Below are 19,563 nucleotides of genomic sequence, written 5' to 3'. Positions count from 1 at the left end.
TTTGGTTCCCCATACCAGTCAGCTGCCCCCCCCCGCCCCCGCCCCCCCCCAAGAATCACTTGCTGAAGTTGCAGAATGTAAACTCCACCAACCATCTGGAGCTGATAAAATGCCAAACAAAGTGCTAATCTGATCAGTACCATCTTGCCCCCAGGTATTGTGAGCACTGATGTAGGTCTTGTTTCACAGGGAAACCTGTATCCGGATCCTTGAAGGTTGGGCTCCTTGGTTGAAACTCTCATAGTGAGTGCATTGTAGTGAGTAGGACTCTTGAGGTGCAATAGGATGTGAGGTTGAAAGGTAGCAAGATTGGGAGCTCCCAGTGAAACCCTTGAAACATTAGGGGTGGGAAGATTCTGGAAATGTGGATAGGCAACATTGGAGTATGGTTGGATTGAGCTTGCTGTTTAAAAAGTTGGTGAGGCAGAGCTGAGTCTGGGATATTTGAGATTGAGATTACCACTTCCCAGTCTTGTTTTTATACACCATTTTATACATTGTGAGCCTTTCCCAGGGGAATCTAGGTGCCGCCAGCAAGAGGCTCATTGACAGTGCAGTTCTTAGTTTTGAGATTCTCTTATGTCAAAGCCTAGCTGAAGTGGTAAGGACAGATTTTAATTGATAATATCCTACTGTAATAGGGAAAAGTCTAGTATGAACTAAAACCAACTTTGATTTGTATGGAGGTGCCTGGGCATTTTAAAGGGAGAATAAAAGGATGGAGTAAGTGGGGGGCTCAGTAGAGTCAGGGAAGTTAAACAAGAAGCAGGAAGCAGGATTGGTCTATGTGAAACCCAATTGGGTTTGCTAACAAGTATTTAAGGAAGTTAGGCTCCCGCTCCTACTCTTCCATAGAGACTGGGAGATAGGGGCCCTATCTCCAGGTGTTGGATGGAACAAACTAAATTTTGTTGGCAGCTTGGAATTTTCTCAGGCAGGTACTTTCTCAGGGGGCTGGAGTCATTGTAGCACACGACCTTGACTCCTTGAAACTATTGGTGTTTGTTCAAGTCTTTACAGGCTGTTGGGGCCTAGTTGAGAAGAGGGCTCAGCGGAGCCTGGCTAGAGTTTGGTCGAGGAGAGAATCACTTGCAAGTGGAGAAGCCCGCAGGGCATGTGTTAGGGGCTTCACTTCCTCACCACAGCTTTGTGCTGGGCAGGTCCTTCTCGGAGTTTGGGGTAACCAGGATCCTTTGCTTTCTTAGCTGTCCAGCAGAAGGAGATCACACAGAGCCCATCCACGTCCACCATCACTCTGGTGACCAGCACACAGTCATCGCCCCTGGTCAGCAGTTCGGGGTCCACGAGCACCCTGGCATCTTCAGTCAATGCTGACCTGCCCATCGCCACTGCCTCAGCTGATGTCGCCGCGGATATCGCCAAGTACACTAGCAAAGTGAGTGGAAACACACAGGCACCAGCTTCCTGATGGGACCACTGAGGTCATAACCTACCTCACATGCTTCAGGGAGTGTTGAGGAGGAAAGACCCTGTTATTTACAGCAGGATCTCCAAGACCAGGTTCTTTCATTCGGGTCTAAAGTTGGATCTTAACAGAAATGTAGAGTGGACTGAACCTTACTCCGAGAGGGCTTAGATTCTAAAGTCAGTGTAAACAACACATAATCAAAATTACCATTTAGAATTGAAGTTACTCCTTAAGGACAGATTTTCCTTAAGCACTGGAGGAAATTACTGTTTCTTCAGTAAACAGCTAAGGGGTTGGTTTATGTTTAGAAACCACATGGAACAAAAGTGACATGAGGCTGACTAGGTGAGAAGCCCACACCTTGATTTTTCCAGAAACCAAGATGGACTGGTGGACAGGTTGGGGGAGTAGTGGATCCCCTGCCCCAACCTGCCCAACCTCTGGGCACAGTCCTTGTTGAGTGGCATGGTGTGCAGGGTTGCGTATGTTAACTCATCAGTGCTCTCTCAGCACAGGTTCTTTCTCCCTCTTAATTTACCAAATGCTTTTATGCTCATTTTGAATTCAGGTGAATAAAATCTTCAGTTCTCCTCAGCATCATAAGAGTGCTCTGTAGTGATGTGCAGACACATATCAACAGACCACTCGATAGTGATAGTTGCCACTAGAATATCAGCTCTACAAGGGCAGGGATTTTGTCTGCTTTGCTCACTGCCAAGGCCTGGGACAGTGCTTTGCACACAGTAGGTGCTTGATACATAGTCATCGAGTGAATGCATGTTGTTGCCTATCTTGCCCTTCATTGGGCTTATTTCTGTTGAAAACTTAATAATAGCTTATAAGTATTTAGTGAATTACTTTGCAGATAATCTTTATTAATGAGTAAATTGCTGATTAGTTATTAATGAATAATATATTCAAGTTTATAGTGAGAATGGGTGAAAATAGCTGTGAATAGTTTCTAGAATTCTTAAATTCTTATGATAAAGAATTGCTTTATTATATTGAGTTAAAGATAGAGTCTTTTCCTGATTAGTTATTAATGAATAATATATTCAAGTTTATAGTGAGAATGGGTGAAAATAGCTGTTTATATTCAAGTTTATAGTGAGAATGGGTGAATAGTTGTTTCTAGAATTCTTAAATTCTTATGATAAAGAATTGCTTTATTATATTGAGTTAAAGATAGAGTCTTTTCTAGTTCTGGATGGTGGGGGAAATATATATATTTAACCAATGAGTGTTTGTTGGTCGTTTTTCTTTTTATTCATTCTATCTAGGTGTAATTGTTATCTATTGCTGCATAACAAATTCCCACAAAACTTAGCAACTTAAAACACACATCGTTATTATTTTACAGTTTCTGTGGGTCAAGAGTCTGAGCACGGCTCAGCTGGTCATTTGCATCAGGATTTCTTGCAGACTGCGGTCAAGGTGTCTGCTATTATTGGGGTCTCAGAGGGCTTGATTGGGAAAGGATCCACTTGTAAGCTCACATGGGTGCTTGTGGGCAGGATTCACTTCCTCAAGGGCTGTTGGGCTGAGGGCCTTGATTCCTCGCTGGCGGTTGGCCAGAGGCCATTCTCAGTTCCTTGCCGTGTGGGCCTCCCTAGCATGGCAGCATGCTTCATCAAAGCCAGAGTTAGAGACAGCCTGCTAGCAAGATGGGAGCCATAGTCTTACACAGCCCAATCACAGAAGTGACATCCCATTCCATTTGCTCTATTCCATTGGTTAGAAACAAGATGCTGGGCCAGCTCACACTTTGAGAGAGGCGATTATTCAAGGGCACAAATACGACGGGCTTGGGTTATCTAGTTGTACTTGACAAGGTAGCAATAGCTAGTGACTGCATAGCATTCACTGGGGGATAGACACTGTTCTAAGCACTTTTTTAATGTTACTTACTCAATCTTCATGACACATTGATGAAGGAGATACTGTATCCACCCCAGTTTTATAGATGACAAAATTGAAGCCCAGCGAGGTTCTGCTACTTGTCTGGGGTCACACGGCCAGAGTGGCTGAGCTGGAATCTTGAGTAGTAGCAGCTACTCCCTAGAGGGAGTGCACCGTACCTGGCTTTGAGTTTGTGAACTCAGAACAGGCCTGCTGACCACAGACGATCTACCTCTACAACTTCTCTTGCCATGTGGCTTTTTAAAGCAATTCCACTTAAGTGTCAGTGTGGCTAAGAGATACCAGAACCCATATCTTGGGGATACCTTAGTCTCTTACTTAGTGTGTCTGCTCCTCTTTTGAAGAAAATGCATGAGTGGTCATAAAGTCCCTGAGTTTCAGGATAGGAGGACTGAGTATCAGTTACTTGTGCTCTTACGATTTTTGTCTTTATCTGTTCACACCTGTGCTAGTGTTGACTTAATATAACTTTATTTTATTTAAGTTGACTTAATTAAAAAGCCTAAATAAAATTAAGTTTAACCTCACCAGATACTGTTTTCTGTCAAGGCTTGAAACCTAAGTTCATTTTTCTTTTGTTAAAGAGGGAGATTGTGAAGGTGTTGAAGACGTAATAGCACCAAAGTGAGACTTCTATGCTAAAGTGATCTGTAGGATTACAAGAGAATTGAAAGAGGATATTTCTGTCATTACTGATCTAAGGAGGTGTTTGGTACTGCCTAAATGATCTCTTGTTCTACCTTTACTTGTATTACTCTCCACTGATTTGGTTCAAGCTGTTTATTTATAAATGGAAAAACTGAGGTCTATCGAGTGGATCTGGCTAGTGGTTCACACTGAGTCTGATTTCTCAGCTCCTGCAACCATTTTAACTCCATTATCTTCTGCAGCCCCCGTTTGACTCTTAAAGTAAAATTGAGGAGCGACCGTTTTGATAGGTGCTTTCTTTGCAGTTATAAAAATGAACATGGTGACCTTTTTTGGGAGCTGATGAACTTTCTTGTCTCTGAGGTGACCTGCAGTTGAAGACCCAGCTCTGAGTGTTTTGGTGGAAGGACGCTCTTTGTTAATGTTGAGTCCTTCACTGTATTTGGAAGTAAGAAAAAAGTAAAAGTCCACAAATTCATGGTATCTTTAAAATGGAATGTAACCATTGCATTAGTAATGTATTGAATTTCATCTACTTTCTAAAGTTTTCTTGTAAAGCGGTTTTAATTTTTTAAATTGACATGGTTGGTGCAGGAGAATAAGGAGGCCCATAAAGAATGACTTGACTGTAAAGCTGCATAAAGCACAAAGTGTTTTTGCTGGTGGCAGCCTGGTGTGGCCCCCACAGCACGCTGGGAGCAGAAATCTCAACAAATATTTTATTCATTTTACTCCCATTTGGGGGTGAATTTGGGGTTTCTGTTTTTGGAGTTGACAGTGATTATACAATTGCATTCTTATATTATATGCAAATTATATGAATTAATTTCTTTTAAAAAAAGAAATGAACAGGTATTTCGCTATGAACGCGTACTCCACGCAAGAACTGAACCACAGTCTTTGCATGGTTTTCTCATTTAATCCTTGTGCACACCTACACGGGGATTCTGCTGCAATCCTTGTTTTTTACATGGGGAAACTGAGGCTCAGAGAGGGTTTGGATGATAAGAGGTAAAGGTGGCAACAGAACTCAGGGATCAGATACGAGGGTGTTCTTTGTTTTGCCTTCTCACTGAACTGGAGCATTGGGAAAACAAAGGAGAGACCCAGCAGCAGTCAGACCAGGCCTGAGACCTAGTTTGGCCCCTGTCCCCTCCTCTTTCTTCTGCCATAAGAGGAAGGGGATCAGCTGACAGGTGGGAGATAGAAGAGAAATTCATCCTGTAAACACATTCCATCAGCAAATATCTGGGTGCCTGCTGCAGGGACCTTAGCTGATTTCACAAAGTTGCTGATGCCTTCGGGGATCAGCTAGTGCAAGGAAGGAAATGAACTGGACAGGCGGTGCCCTGACTGAAGGCATTGAAATTACAAAGCAGTTCTATCCACACAGTGGGCCATAAAAATGAATGAAGTATCGAAAAATGCTACAGCACAGATAAACCTGGATAAGCCAGTTGCAAAGGACCACCACATATTGTGTGATTCCACTTACATGAGATACCCAGACCAGGCAAATCCCTAGAGGCAGAAAGCAGATCAATGGTTGTCATATTGGGGAGTGAAGACTAAGGGAGAGCAGGGTTTTCTTTTAGGGATAATGAAAATATTCTGAAATTGGTTTTAGTACTGGATACATAACTCTTGAATATGCTAAAAAGCCATTGGATTATATGCTTTAAGTGGGTGAGTTGAGTTATATGGAATATATGTTATGTCTCAATAAAATGGTGGATTTTGTGCTTTTTTTGTTTTTTTTTAAAGGGAAAGAATTAAAAACAGTAACAAAACAAAATTCCTCCCTTGAACGTACTATGCTGGTCATACAAAACACACCTGGGGGCTTCTAGTTTCAGTTTCTCCAGTTTCAGCCTGCATAGAAACTAGCTTTATGGTTGTGAACTCCTCCTACGATATCTTGTGGATGATTTCTGCCCGGGTTTATACCAGAGTTTCTCATTCTCATCACCAGTGATGTTTTGGGCGGTGGGTAATTCTCTGTGGTGGGTGCTGTCTTGTGTGTTGTAGGGTATTTCGCAGCATCCCTGTCTCCACCTACTTGATGCCAGGAGCAGCCCCTTCTCACCAGAGTTTCTCATTCTCATCACCAGTGATGTTTTGGGCGGTGGGTAATTCTCTGTGGTGGGGGCTGTCTTGTGTGTTGTAGGGTATTTCGCAGCATCCCTGTCTCCACCTACTTGATGCCAGGAGCAGCCCCTTCTCACCACTCCTGCCCCAGTCATGACAACCCCAAATGCTCAGTGTCCTTTGAGGGATAAAGTCACCCCAAGTTGAGAACCACTGCTTTATACAAGTAGATTTTAGATATATGTCACCCAGAAAAGCCTCAGAGAAGTGATCACCTGAATTGCTTCTGTTTTTATCTTTCAGATGATGGATGCAATAAAAGGAACGATGACAGAAATATACAACGATCTTTCTAAAACCACTACTGGAAGCACAATAGCTGAGGTCAGAGATGACACATGAATTCCTTATTTGCTCAGTGTTATATGGGCCGCTGTAAAGGGGGCACCGTGATGAAGCCTCTCTGGAAATCCCTCTTTGGGTCCTGGCTTTGGTCGCCAAGTTGGCTGTGATGATTGTGGTGGTTGGCGGGTGTATTTCTTTCTTTATCCAGACAGCTGGGGTTGTGGAGACCTGCCCTGCTTTGTGTGATAAATTCACTTATAATGAAATAGCCAAAACCAGAGCCTCAGTTCACCCACTGGCAAAACTGCAAATCAATTCTTTTTGCTTCATGTAAAGTTGACTCCTTAATCCTCTCCATAAAGTTTGAACTTTTTAATACAAACATCCTTTTTGGCCAAGAATTTGTACATTGAAATCTCCACAATTATGTGATTGGCTAGAGAAGAAAGTGGTTAAAACATTATTAGTTATCCACTTACGAAGTTACCACTTATAAAATATCCCTCCCTGTACTTCCCTCTTAGGCTAATTTACTACTGAGGCTTGGAGAGTGGGCTGCTTGCTGGTTGTGTGGATGGTACAGTGTAGGCCAGATGCAAATGGGTCACCAGTTGGAATGACATGGGGCAGGATTTCTTGAAGCCACTGAAGGTGATGTTGGATGACTGGAAGTCTCATGCAAAACCATTGCCCTCTGAGGATGTGACAGGGTTAGGCCAGCACTGAGACGAAGAAGTGAAAATCATTGGGAAGGTGACCTGCTAGTCCCTTCAACAGAGGACAGTGTGAATGTAAAGGTTTAAGAGAGGTCTTCAGAGAAATCAGTGAGTCCCCTTGGACTTTTTATTATTATGGTGAGGACACCAAACAAGAAGTGAACACTGTTGCTTTAGAAAAGCTTCCCTGTGCCCCACCGTGCTTGATTCTTTTTTGTTCACTTAAAAACTGTGGTGTGGTTGAAGGGGCCACAGTGTCTCACCTGAAACTTTGGCTGCAAATGTGTGCCAGAATTTTTCAGATTTTAGGGAGTTAATGTGTGGTTCTCCCACAGTTAGACACAACATTTCTGCAGGGAAATGTGGTTGTTCACACTACCTGGGATAAATCAAGTTTTCTCAACCTTAGCACTGCTGACATTTGCTCCAGGTAATTCTCTGTGGGGACTGTCCTGTGCGTTGTAGAATGTTTAGCAGCGTCCCTGGCCTCTACCCACTAGATGCCAGTAGCACCTCTAATTGTGACAACCAGGAATAACTCCAGACATTGTTGTTAGGGAGGTGGGGGCGGGGTGGGTACAATTGCCCCAGTTGAGAACCACTGTGCTCATTAAACACCGTAAATAGACTTACATCATTTCATGTCAGGTTTATCTTTTCCTCCTCCAGATGAGTTTGCCTCAAACTTACTCCTCTCAAAAATATCCTTTGGTTTTCAGAGATGTTAGGCTTTGGAATTTCAGGTGAATGGTTATGGATTACTTAAGTGGTGTTAAGTAAGAGATAAAATACCGCTATTTTCATTTTTTCAGGCAAAAATTCTAATTAAGCTTTTTTTTTTCTGGCTGTGATGGGGATCCGAACCATTGACCTTGGTGAACACCTGTTCTAACCAACTGAGCTACCCAGCCAGCCCTTAAACTTTTAATGTATTATTTATACGAAGGTCTGGTTTTTGTCTTCACTTTAAGTGGCTTTTCCTTGTGCCAGTATTTCTTGGTAACGAAGGCCTGCTTGTACTTGGTTTTCTGAACCAGTATATCTTGTGAATATGGGATAACCCATTGGTGCCCACCTCTTTGGACTGTCATCGTGGCAGGATTGGCTTAGAGCCAGGCTGTCTGCTTCCTTGATTAATCGCTGACGTTCACTACCCTGAAAGCTGGTGGGTGGTCAAGCTTCTAAGCCTGCTGATGAATGGCACGCTGACAGCCTTTTAAGACTCTCTCTCCCTCGTTCCAGATTCGCAGGCTAAGGATCGAGATCGAGAAGCTTCAGTGGCTGCACCAGCAAGAGCTCTCTGAAATGAAACACAACTTGGGTAAGGCGTGGCGACGTGGTCTGGACGAGGAAGGTTTTGGGTGAGAACTTCTTCGCACCCCTGGAGTCAGACCCAGATGTGAAAGGTGTCAAAACTAGGCTAGAGGGTTATATGACTCGTGGGGAGAACACAGAATGCTGGAGAGTCTAACCTGGAGAAACCAGGTATGCAAGCATGTGTTGGTGGGAACCCTCCTTTTCTGTCTTCAAAACACAAACAAACAGGGCCGGCCCCGTGGCTCACTCGGGAGAGTGTGGCGCTCGTAGCGCTGAGGCCGCGGGTTCGGATCCTATGTAGGGATGGCCGGTGCGCTCACTGGCTGGGCGTGGTGCGGACCACACCGTGCCAAGGGTTGTGATCCCCTTACCGGTCAAAAAAAACCCACCAGCAAACAATAAAATAGTGGTAGCAACAGTAGCAGCAACTCATATGTATTGAGCTCTGACTTTGTGCCAGGAACTGTTGTTAAGTGCTTTTTCACGAGTTAACTAATTTAATTCTTACACAACTCTTACGGTAGAGGGTTCTGTTATATGCCTGGTTTTCAAGTGAAGAAATTCAGGCACAAACATGTTAAGCTGTTCAAAGTCACACAGCCAGGATTCAAGTCTGGGCATTCTGGCTCCAGACTTTCCTGTTAGTCATTGAATGTTTGGTATTTTAACAAGTACTTGGATGCTTCCTGTGTGTCCCACACTGTGGAGAAAGATACTTCGTTAGTCCCTGGATTAGACTGAGTAACATTTTGGGTTACTAATTTGTGTAGGTATTATTAAAGGCTTTTCCCCCAAAGGTAGAAGGATTGGTTTCAGACCCGCAGGTAGTGTCAACCAGGATTCCAGAAATCAGCAGAACTCTTTGGCTTTGGTTAGGGAGGCATGCCCAGGTGTTCCCACCTGTGCACCTGTGGTCTGTGTTTAAATCACACCTTGCAAACTCAAATTCTTAACAGAGCCAACTGAAGAGTAGCCCTCCGTTCCATACCTTGCTGCTATGTGGGAAGCTTATTTGGGTGGTGGTGTTTCTTCCTGTTTTTCTAATAAAGTCAGGGAATTATTCTTATAAGATCTTTCCCTTTTTAAATGTTGGCTAAGCATTTGGAAAAAATTAATTTGAGCTGACCAGAACTTGCCATCGTTTGCAGGCTCCTAGTTAAAGGTAGTTGGATTGACTGAAAGGTTCTGCCTGGCCACAAGTGTTATTGGTCTCCTTTGCAAGGCATTAATTTTCTTTTCTGGTCTTTTTTTTTTTAATTTCAGAAAGAATATTTGAGTTAATATTTATGAAGTGGTTAGAACAGCACCTGCATGTAGTAGGCACAATATAAGTGATTGATAGGTAAAAAAAAGGCTTATACTAATGATAAAATTGAAAATGAGTTTTAGTGGTAGTTGTTTCAAGGGTTTATTTGAAGAATTCCCACAGTATGGTTTGCATTTCATGTGAGAGTGACTTACTGTCTGGAGTAAAATTAGAGAACTCTCAGTAGACTGAGCAGTTGCTAGTTGTCTTGTTAACGTAGTCATCACCCACAGTGCCCTATCTGGTTGGTTTCATCCAGTGCTACAAGACACACCTACAAGGAAATACATCTGAGTTCTAGACCCAGCTCTGTTTTTACAAACTGTGTGCCTCAGTTTCCTCATCTGTGAAAGGGGTAAAGTAGTAGTACTTACCCCATAGGATTATTATTATAAAAATTACATGAGTTTAAAAAAACAAATTACATGAGTTAATATTTATGAAGTGGTTAGAACAGCACCTGCATGTAGTAGGCACAATATAAGTGATTGATAGGTAAAAAAAAGGCTTATACTAATGATAAAATTGAAAATGAGTTTTAGCGGTAGTTGTTTCAAGGGTTTATTTGAAGAATTCCCACAGTATGGTTTGGGGGTAAGAATCACTGTGGGACTCTGGTTATCTCCCTACTGGGTACCTCACGTACATTAGAGGTTGAGCATTCCTGATCTGAAAATGTGAAATCCGAAATGTTCCAAAAGCCAAAACATTTTGAATGTCAATATGATGTTCAAAGGAGATGCTCATAGGACCATTTTGGATTTCAGATTTTTGGATCAGGGATATTCAACCAGTGTGTATTCTGCAAATATTTCGAAATTGGAAAAAATCCAAAATCGAAAACACTTCTGGTCCTAGACTTTTCAGATTAAACCAGTGTCACGAGCAGCCCCGTCAGGTCACTGTGATGCATGCTCTGTCTACAGATGAAGGTGTGGGCTGGGGAGGCTAGGCTACCTGCTCAGGGTCACACAGTCAGGGCTTCTCTGAGCCAGGATTCACCCCCATGTCTGTCTGAATAACCCTGTGCCCTGGGCCGGGCTCAGGTGATACAGCCGCCCCCCCCCCCTCCTCCAGAGCTGACCATGGCGGAGATGCGGCAGAGCCTGGAGCAGGAGCGGGATCGGCTCATTGCAGAGGTGAAGAAGCAGCTGGAGCTGGAGAAGCAGCAGGCGGTGGATGAGACCAAGAAGAAGCAGTGGTGCGCCAACTGCAAGAAGGAGGCCATCTTCTACTGCTGCTGGAATACCAGCTACTGCGACTACCCCTGCCAGCAGGCCCACTGGCCCGAGCACATGAAGTCCTGCACCCAGTCGGGTAATGCCTCTCGGGGTGCCTCCCATCTCTGGCTGACGTGGCAAGCGTGGCTTGTCCTGTTTCTTTCACTCTCACTCGCAAACAGCTGTGTCTGTTATGCACAGAGAGCAACATGCAGACAAATAGCTAAGACTTCAGACACAGGTGTTTCAGACCTCTGATCTCCTTTGCAGAACCTTACATCTCTTCTTAGGTTGGGGATGCTCCAAAACACTCTATAGTGCACAGGGAGGTCCCCCCTAAAACAGAATGATCTGGCCCATATTAGTCCATTTCTGTTGCTTATGACAGAACATCTGAGACTGGGTAATTTGTAAGAAATAGAACTTATTTCTTACAGTTTTGGAGTCTGGGAAGTCTGAAGTCAATGGGGCGCACACATTTGGTGAGGGCCGTGTTCTTGGTGGGAGTTCTGTATGTTGATGCAGGGTATTACATGGCAAGAATAGGTCTGAACAAGAGAGAGCTAACCTTCTCATTCACTCTCCTTATAAAGCCATCAGAACCACACCTGTTACTCCATGAATGGATCAACTCATTCGTGAGGGCACAGTCCTCACAATCTAATCACCTCCTAAAGGCCCTGCTCTTTCAGATACCATAATTGGATTTTCTCACCCTCTTAACATTGTTACAGTGGAGATCAGGTTTCCAGTACATTAACTTTTGGGGGACACATTTGACCCAAAGCATGGCCTAAAATGTCTGTAGTACTGAAGTACAGAAACTCTGCTGTTTGGGAGTTGGGGAGGTTTCCAGTACATTAACTTTTGGGGGACACATTTGACCCAAAGCATGGCCTAAAATGTCTATAGTACTGAAGTACAGAAACTCTGCTGTTTGGGAGTTGGGGGTGTGGCAATAATGGACTCACAGCTTTAAATAATATGGATTCCCAATTCTTATATTAAGGGAAAAAGTATTGGTGTGGAACTAATCTGTTGTTGACAGTGATGTAGTATTTATAATCTCCCTTTCTAACACAGAGCAAGCAGGCCTCAGACGTGGAGCCTTTAACTGGAACACTATCTAGTTAGGATTTACAATAATATTTTAACAGTTAATTTTCACAATTGGCTTTTATTTATGGCAAGTGATGTTAGCTTTATATGCTTAGAATAAAGTTTTCATTTTAAAGAATTCATTTAAAATGTTGCATAAATAGTATAAGGACGTGTGTCTGTGGATTGACAAAATTTGTGAAGGTAACGTATAAATGACACAAGTTTGAGAAGCTTTAGACTAGGAGTTGGCAAACGTTTTCTGTGAAGGGCCAGAGTGATTATTTTAGGCTTTGTGGACCATGTGGTCCCTTCTGCAACTAGTCAGCTCTGCTGTTAGAGCATGAAAACAGCCATAGATGATAATGTAAATGGGTGGACATGGCTGTGTGCCAATAAAACTTCATTTATAGAAACAGGCAGCACTAGTTTACAGACTTCTGCACTAGACAGATCTTCTGTTGTTTTGTTAGCTTTTTAAAAGGCCACATTGAAGCGTACATTGATGTGTCCTTTAACCTTCTTTAGGGAGACGTCCTGTCTCTAGAGACTTGAAATCTCTTATTGCAGTAGAGTTCAATTCCCTCGTGTTTCCCTAAGTTCTAGAATGTGTCTGCTAAGCCTTTTGCTGTTATCACAAGATGGCAAAAACATCCTTCAGCTTTGCTTTCTTTGTGGCATAATCATGTTCATTGTTCTTAAATTCCTCTCAAATGCCCTGTTTTTTTCTATTTGTCCAAATTTCCGCCATCTATGGATGCTCTATGCCTCTGACATCATGTTGCCTTTCACGTAGATTTCTCCATCCTGCCTCAGAAGGAAGCGAGTCCAAGGGGGGCTACAGTAGGTCTAAACCTAGAAATTATGAAATACGGTCAATCTAAATTGACAGTTATAGGCTGGCTCTTCTTGATGGGCTTTGTTTGTTCTGAGAACACGCTTTCATCTCCAGAATGATTTAATAAAACCTGAATTGCAACTCTTGAAAATTAGTATATTTTCACATAAAATTTGGAGTTCCAGCTTCTGGAAAACTGTGGCGATCTGGCCACTTGTACCTGCACTTCTGCTCTTGGAGGGGCCGAGCCACAGGCACTGCCAGGTGCAGAGCACGGCTCTGTGTGTCCCAAAACCATCACACCTGGCTCACGTGTGGCTTCTATCTCTCCCCTTCGTCTCCAGCTACCGCTCCTCAGCAGGAAGCGGATGCCGAGGTGAACGCGGAAACACTGAACAAGTCATCCCAGGGGAGCTCCGCTAGCACACAGTCAGCCCCTTCGGAAACAGCCAGCGCCTCGAAAGAGAAGGAGCCACCAGCTGAGAAAAGCAAGGAGAGTGGCTCGGTGAGGATCCCACACCTTGGGCTGGTAACACCAACCTTTTGTGCCAAGCAGTGGCTTAGGACCCCACCCCATGTCTGCCAACCTTGAAGTCCCATGTCATAGGAGGTTTATCTGTGGCAGCCAGACTACGGGGGATTGGACAGTCTAACTAGGGCTCTTTCTCACTGGTGTACCAGGATTTCCAGTGATGTGCGGGAACATGGAACTCAAGGTGGCATGTGTGGGACTTGGAAGCTGGTCCTCAGCACTCTCCCTGGGGACCTTCAGGTTTAGGACAGTGTTGTTCAGTTGTACTTCCTGAGATGATGGAAATGTTCTGTATCTCCTCTGTCCAAAATGGTAGCCACTAGCCACGTAACTTTTAAGCACTTGAACTGTGGCTAGTGTGACTGAGGACCTGAATTTTAAGTTTTATTTAATTTTAATTAATTTAGATTTAAGTAGCCACATGTGGCTAGTGGCTGCCATTTTGGACCTCGAATGTTGCGCCGCTTGGTTTTCCAGAGTGTGGTGTATATGACATTGATCATATGCAAAGACTATTTTAGGGGCCCATTGATAATCTTTTACATTTTAAGGCATTGTGTAATTATTTCAATGTATATTAGGAAAATAAGTTGTTAGACTATCAGTTAAATGGCTTTGGTTTCACTGATTATCTAGTAAGAGGCTAACATGAAATAAAAGTGAATTGATTTAATTTTGAGGTACTATACTTTCTTCTTGGAGATGACAAAAATCTGGAGGATGGATAGGTGAGTGAAGTATAGGAAGCAGAGAATGTTCTAGAAGCTGAGATGTAGGGTAGAGTAAGGGGCCACCCCAGTGCCGTGTTCCAGCCTGTTCAGTGTGGTAGACACAACACAAGGTGTGTACGGCCACCCTAGCTGACCTGCACCCCCAGCCACCTGACCCACCTGACCACGCCAGGCAGAGGGTGCTGAGATGCCCTGGGGGCAGTGTTGAACACTCCCTGGGTCTCTGGGCTTCCCTGGGGGGCCACATAGGCCCCAGTGCCCTGCGTCATTTTTTTCTTTTTGTATTTCTAGACCCTTGACCTTTCTGGCTCCAGAGAGACACCCTCCTCCATTCTCTTAGGCTCCAACCAAGGCTCTGGTATGTTGCCACCTGGTGGGCGAATGTTGCATTCCTGTTTCACAAGAGCAGATGGGAGGCCATTTTTTCAGGGAGAACTTTATACCCATTGTGGCAGATATTGTCAAACTGTGGTGGATCCTTGGGGGGTGCCTTGGGTGGGTATTTGGCAGGGGTGAGGGTGTAGCTGGGCAAGCAGCTTTCAGGCACCTCTCCAGACTGATCTGCATTTACCTGTATTTGTTGTATTTATTGGGGATCCACAAAGAACTTCATGTGGACAGAGGACTCTGTTGTTGAGCTGGGATGGGTAGAAGGTATACACTTGGGTCAGGCAGTCCTTCTGCTCTCAGGGACATGACTGCAGGAAATGAAACCTATAAACCTTTCTTGTGGAGGTCTCAATACTTGCATGTGGTGGATGAGGCACTTGAGCCTTTAGAGAAATGAAGAAAATGTTCAGGTGGACCATCTTTCTATAAAAACCTTTCCTGTTGGGGAATAACCTGGTAGGCTGTTTTGGGGAATTTTCCTAGACATCTGGATTTTTTCTTCTGTGGGGTTTGAGTCATTTTCCTTTCCTAGCCCAAGGAGTCCTAAACCAGTTTTCCTGCACCCTCCTAAACCAGTTTTGGGTGCTTCCAGAAGGGTTCAGAGAAGGTGCCGTTCTTGTTGAGGTCGATTTTGCTTAACTCAGGGTTCTTGCCTGGCACCTCAGCTCCAGGATCTTTCTGCCCAATGATTGTCTTCAGCTGAAAATCAAAAATTTAATTTTAATTCTGCATATTGGGTGCACAGATGAATTAGTGATGTCCATTGTTAGAGTGGCTGGGTGAAGGTTTCCCGAAGGGTTAGGCCTAGAAGGGTGGGCAGGATTTGTAAGGGGGTGGGGGTTTGGATAAGAGGGAGTAGCATGAGCTGACTTTAGGGAGATTGTGAACTTGGCATTAAATACGATTCAACCACCTATGGAGAAATAAGCTCCCTTTTCACTTCCCCTTTAGTCCTTAGATTAAAGTGCTGAGAACAAACTTTAGCGTATCTGATATATTCGAATTCTCTTTTTGGCAAACACAGAGGAGACTTTAGATTTTAGCAGCATGCTACCCACCTCCCCACACCCGAACTTAATACTACAATTTGGTTTTCATTATGTTAATTTGTAGAGTTGCTTTCTATTTACAGCAAGTTTTAACCATTTTTTTTCCCCTGCCTTTTTTTTTTTTTGGAGGTTGGCCAGTAAGGGGATCGGAACACTTGACCTCAGTGTTACCAACACTGTGCTCTAACTCAATGAGCTAAAAGGCCAGCTCTTTTCCCCCACTTTTGATGGTAGAAATAAAAGTTTCTTTTTTGGGCTGGCCCGTGGCTCACTTGGGAGAGCGTGGTGCTAACAGCACCAAGTCTAGGGATAAGACCCCCTTACTCGTCATCTTTTAAAAGAAAAAAGGTTTCTTTTTTTATTTATTTAGGTTAAAGATAAAAATATGAACTAAGTAGTATGCAGGAGGATTGTGGATGTGTCGATATTGTGAAGGTGATGTGAGAAATGTCCAAGTGGGGGAAACACTGTTTCTGACAAAGAGGTGCTGCTGATATTTGGGAACCACAAAGTTGTGGCGTCTGGGGAGATTAATAATGCTGTGGTGTTATTAATCTAACAGGAATCTGTTAGAATAAGGAGGATTGCATACAGGCAGGCAGTTGGGAGAAGCAGCATATTCCGTTTCTGAACTGACGGAGGTTATTAGCTAGACCAGAGGTCAGCAGACTTTTTTTTGTAAAGGACCAGGTAGTAGATGTTTTAAGCTTTGCTGGCTATACAGTCTCTGTCACAGCTGCTCAACTTTGCGTTGTAGTGTGCAAGCAGACATAGACAATATGTAAGCACATGTGTGGCTGTGTTCCAGTAAAACTTGACTTACACAAAGAGGCACTAGGCTGGACTTGGCCTGTGGACCATAGTACACCGAGCGCTGACCTAAAGCATCCAGTGTCAGAGGTAGTGGAAAGGAAGTTCAAATTGGAGAGAAGGCGAGAAGCCCAGGTAGATGCTGGTGACTTGGTGGTAGAGGGGGTGGGAGGGGGGGAAGGGGGAGTTCATCTGAATAAGGCAGATAAACTCCTGTCTTCATGGAGCTTCAAAGGAAGTCAGAAGAACCCTTACTGCCGCTTACTGAAGAACGTGAAGCACTTACACACCTTATCACATTGATTTCCAGTGTGTATGAGAGAAGACATCTATTTCCATTATACAGATGAGCATGTTGAGGCCCAGAGAAGTTAACTCAGATGCCCAAGTAAGTCAGTGAGTGATATCAGAGTCAGGACTTTAGTCCAGAGTTCTCTCGACCCCAGCCTCATGCTTTCAGCCAGTGTGCCAGGTACACTTAGGTAGGCCCATATAAAATTGCTGTTTTTATAAGTAAAAAATGTTTCAATAATGGCACTTTTTTGTGGCTCAACTAATAAGGCACTGATCTCTGGGGAAAGGGCTGTAGATGTGGCCCTTCTTTTTTTCTTTCCAAATCTACTAATTCACACCTCCTTCCCTTCTCCTTACCCAGCTGAATTTCCATGGCCATCACCCCAGCAGTTCCCTGCTAATATAACCCTGCGTCTCCCACACCTTCCTGTTTTCTCAGCATGTCCATTTGGTGAAACCCCACCTTCGATGAAGACCAGCTTTTACTCCCCTGCACCCAAGCCTCAGAGCTCAGCTGGAGAACGTTCCAGCACACACACACAAATCTTGATTACTACCCTCAAAAGCAAAGATTCTCATTTGCCTGGTCATCTTACCAAATTTCTTTCATCAGCCTATGTTTCCACTCTCCACAACAGCAATTTCCAGAACGCAATGCTCGGTTTCAGCCTCCTGTCTCCCTGCTTTTGCCATCCCTGTGAGCACGAGTGTCGCCTCTGCCCGCAGCAGAGAATCAGGCCCCTCTTCTCTTCCTCTCCAGTCATTCAGGCCCACCCACATCTGCCCCTGTGTTTTATTTCTCATCCTTTGTTGTGGCCAGATTTCTTACACTCAACTGCTTCCTTCCCTAGAATATCTCCACATTTCTTTCTAGACACCCTGCATCTCCAATAGCACATTCTGCAGTGATGCTGTGTTCTTATTTCTACACTGAATATTATGGTAGCCACTAGCCACATGTGGCTATTGAACCCTTGAACTGTGGCTAGTATGATGGAGGAATGGCATTTAACATTTTATTTTCTTTAATTGAAATAGCAACATGTGGCCGTGGCTACCATATTGAACAGCACAACTTCAAGACTGTCCTGTCTCCTTTAAGTTTTTGTTCCCTCCTGCCTCCATTTCCCCTTCTTACCTGCTCTGCATCACTCCTCAGCACATAGGATATGGTTTCTATTCTGATCCTCCGCCTGACTTCCACCACACTCGCTGTTGACCCCTGAGCCATTGACTAGCACGGACATCATTTTAAATTCTAAATGTTGTTTTGAGACCTTGTCTCAAAAGAAGGCCAGGTTGGTTAGAATTGTGGGGTTTCCACATCAGAAAGGGCCTTCTCTTCGGGTCTTGGGTAAAGATTGAGGTGGACCCAGGACTACACGTAGTACAGAGGTTTAGTCCCACACTTAGGACTTGGAAAGAGGCTGGGCAAAGTCACATCAGCAAGGTGGAAGCACCGTAGAGCTCATTGTCAGAAACTGGAGGGAAAGGTTGGAGCACGGTGTTATAACACCAGAAAAGAGTGTTTTCCAGCCAGTACTAGAGTGACACTGAGAGTGTGAGCACAAGGACATGTGAGCAGGGGTCCTTGGGGGCTGTTCAGGAGTGCAACGGGGCCCTTGGCAGCTGTTCACGTCATCTCATTTCCCCCTATTTTCTCACCAAAGCGGTTTGTGCTCATTGATCCATGTCAAAGCAGAAGGACCTTTTCAGTCTCCTTCTCATTCCTCGTATGTCTAACTTCTGCAGCTCTTGCTTTTTGGTGACTGTGCCCATGAAGTATCATGGAGGAAAGTGGGCTTTAAAAAACATGGGGGTTTCTGAGCTCTTTTATGCACCTGGTACCAGGATGGTCAATTAGAAGTCTAGTTGGAAGGAAGTGTGAGTGGGGTGGTATGAGCTCTCTCAGTATGTGGGCATGGGCCTCTCCCGTTTGTCTTATCTTTCAATTTTAAGATTTTAATCAGGGCCTGCCCAGTGGCGCACTGGAGAGTGCGCTGCTTGGGAGTGCGGCAGCGCTCCCGCTGAGGGTTCGGGTCTCATGTGGAGACCGGTTCCCGCTTACTGGCTGAGCGCAACGCGGGCGCAACACCGAGGGTTGCGATTCCGTTGCCGGTCCCCGGTATGGGCGCGACACCAAGGGTTGCAATCCTGTTACCAGTCAGTAAAAAAGACAAAAAAAAAAGGAAAAAAAAAAGATTTTAATCAAAAGTACATGCATATAGTTATAGAAAGTAAAGTGTATGGGGAAAAGCTCTTCCTAGTTCCAGTCTCCACTGCTGTTTCTGGTTCTTCTGGTATTTATCTCCTTATTTATAAATAATATACTTCCCCGTAGTTCTGTTTCTTGACTTTATCTTTAGACATTACTGTTGACTTCTAGCTTTACAAGATGAAAGTTGAGGTCACTTATGTGACTTCTCTTCCTCCTCTCAGACTACTGAGGTCACTATTGCATGTGTGCTCTGGGTTACCTTGGCCAAATAAAACCCCTTCCCCCTCAGTTCTTGCTCTGTCCGCTGTAGACAGTGGCTCTTGACCCCTCTCAGCCCAACTCCTCCCCCCGCTTCCGTCCCTGTCATGTCCAGGCTGTTTACCTGCTTGGCAGCAAGGTTGAACACATGCATTCCTGTGACTGCAGCAAAGTCTTCCTGCTTTTGTCTGTTGGCTGAATCTAAAACTTGAAATGCGATACTCCTTGTTTACATTATTAGGACCGTACCATTCACTGTGGACTCACATACTATACTGTGATTACATTTTTATTCTTGCACAGCCTTACTTTTTCCTGGAGTTTGTATTTTTTTTCCCCCTTATTTTCAGTTTTTT

The 19,563-nt window shown here is 44.1% G+C and overlaps 1 protein-coding gene across 2 annotated transcripts in view; it reads left to right on the top strand.

Moving 5' to 3' along the window:
* ZMYND8 (zinc finger, MYND-type containing 8) overlaps positions 1-19,563 on the top strand; it is a 69,496-nt gene that overhangs the window by 44,056 nt on the left and 5,877 nt on the right. For both annotated transcript variants that reach the window (XM_008572549.1, XM_008572548.1), the window contains exons 9-13: positions 6,389-6,469; positions 8,389-8,467; positions 10,847-11,086; positions 13,270-13,430; positions 14,480-14,546. In XM_008572549.1, the coding sequence (XP_008570771.1) occupies positions 6,389-6,469; positions 8,389-8,467; positions 10,847-11,086; positions 13,270-13,430; positions 14,480-14,546 (628 nt within the window). The remainder of the gene's footprint in view (positions 1-6,388; positions 6,470-8,388; positions 8,468-10,846; positions 11,087-13,269; positions 13,431-14,479; positions 14,547-19,563) is intronic.

Source organism: Galeopterus variegatus, unplaced genomic scaffold, assembly GCF_000696425.1.
Source record: "Galeopterus variegatus unplaced genomic scaffold, G_variegatus-3.0.2 Scaffold805, whole genome shotgun sequence".
Taxonomy (NCBI): Eukaryota; Metazoa; Chordata; class Mammalia; order Dermoptera; family Cynocephalidae; genus Galeopterus; species Galeopterus variegatus.
The sequence above is the reverse complement of the archived record's forward strand: the minus strand, read 5'-3'. Positions and strand labels throughout refer to the sequence as shown.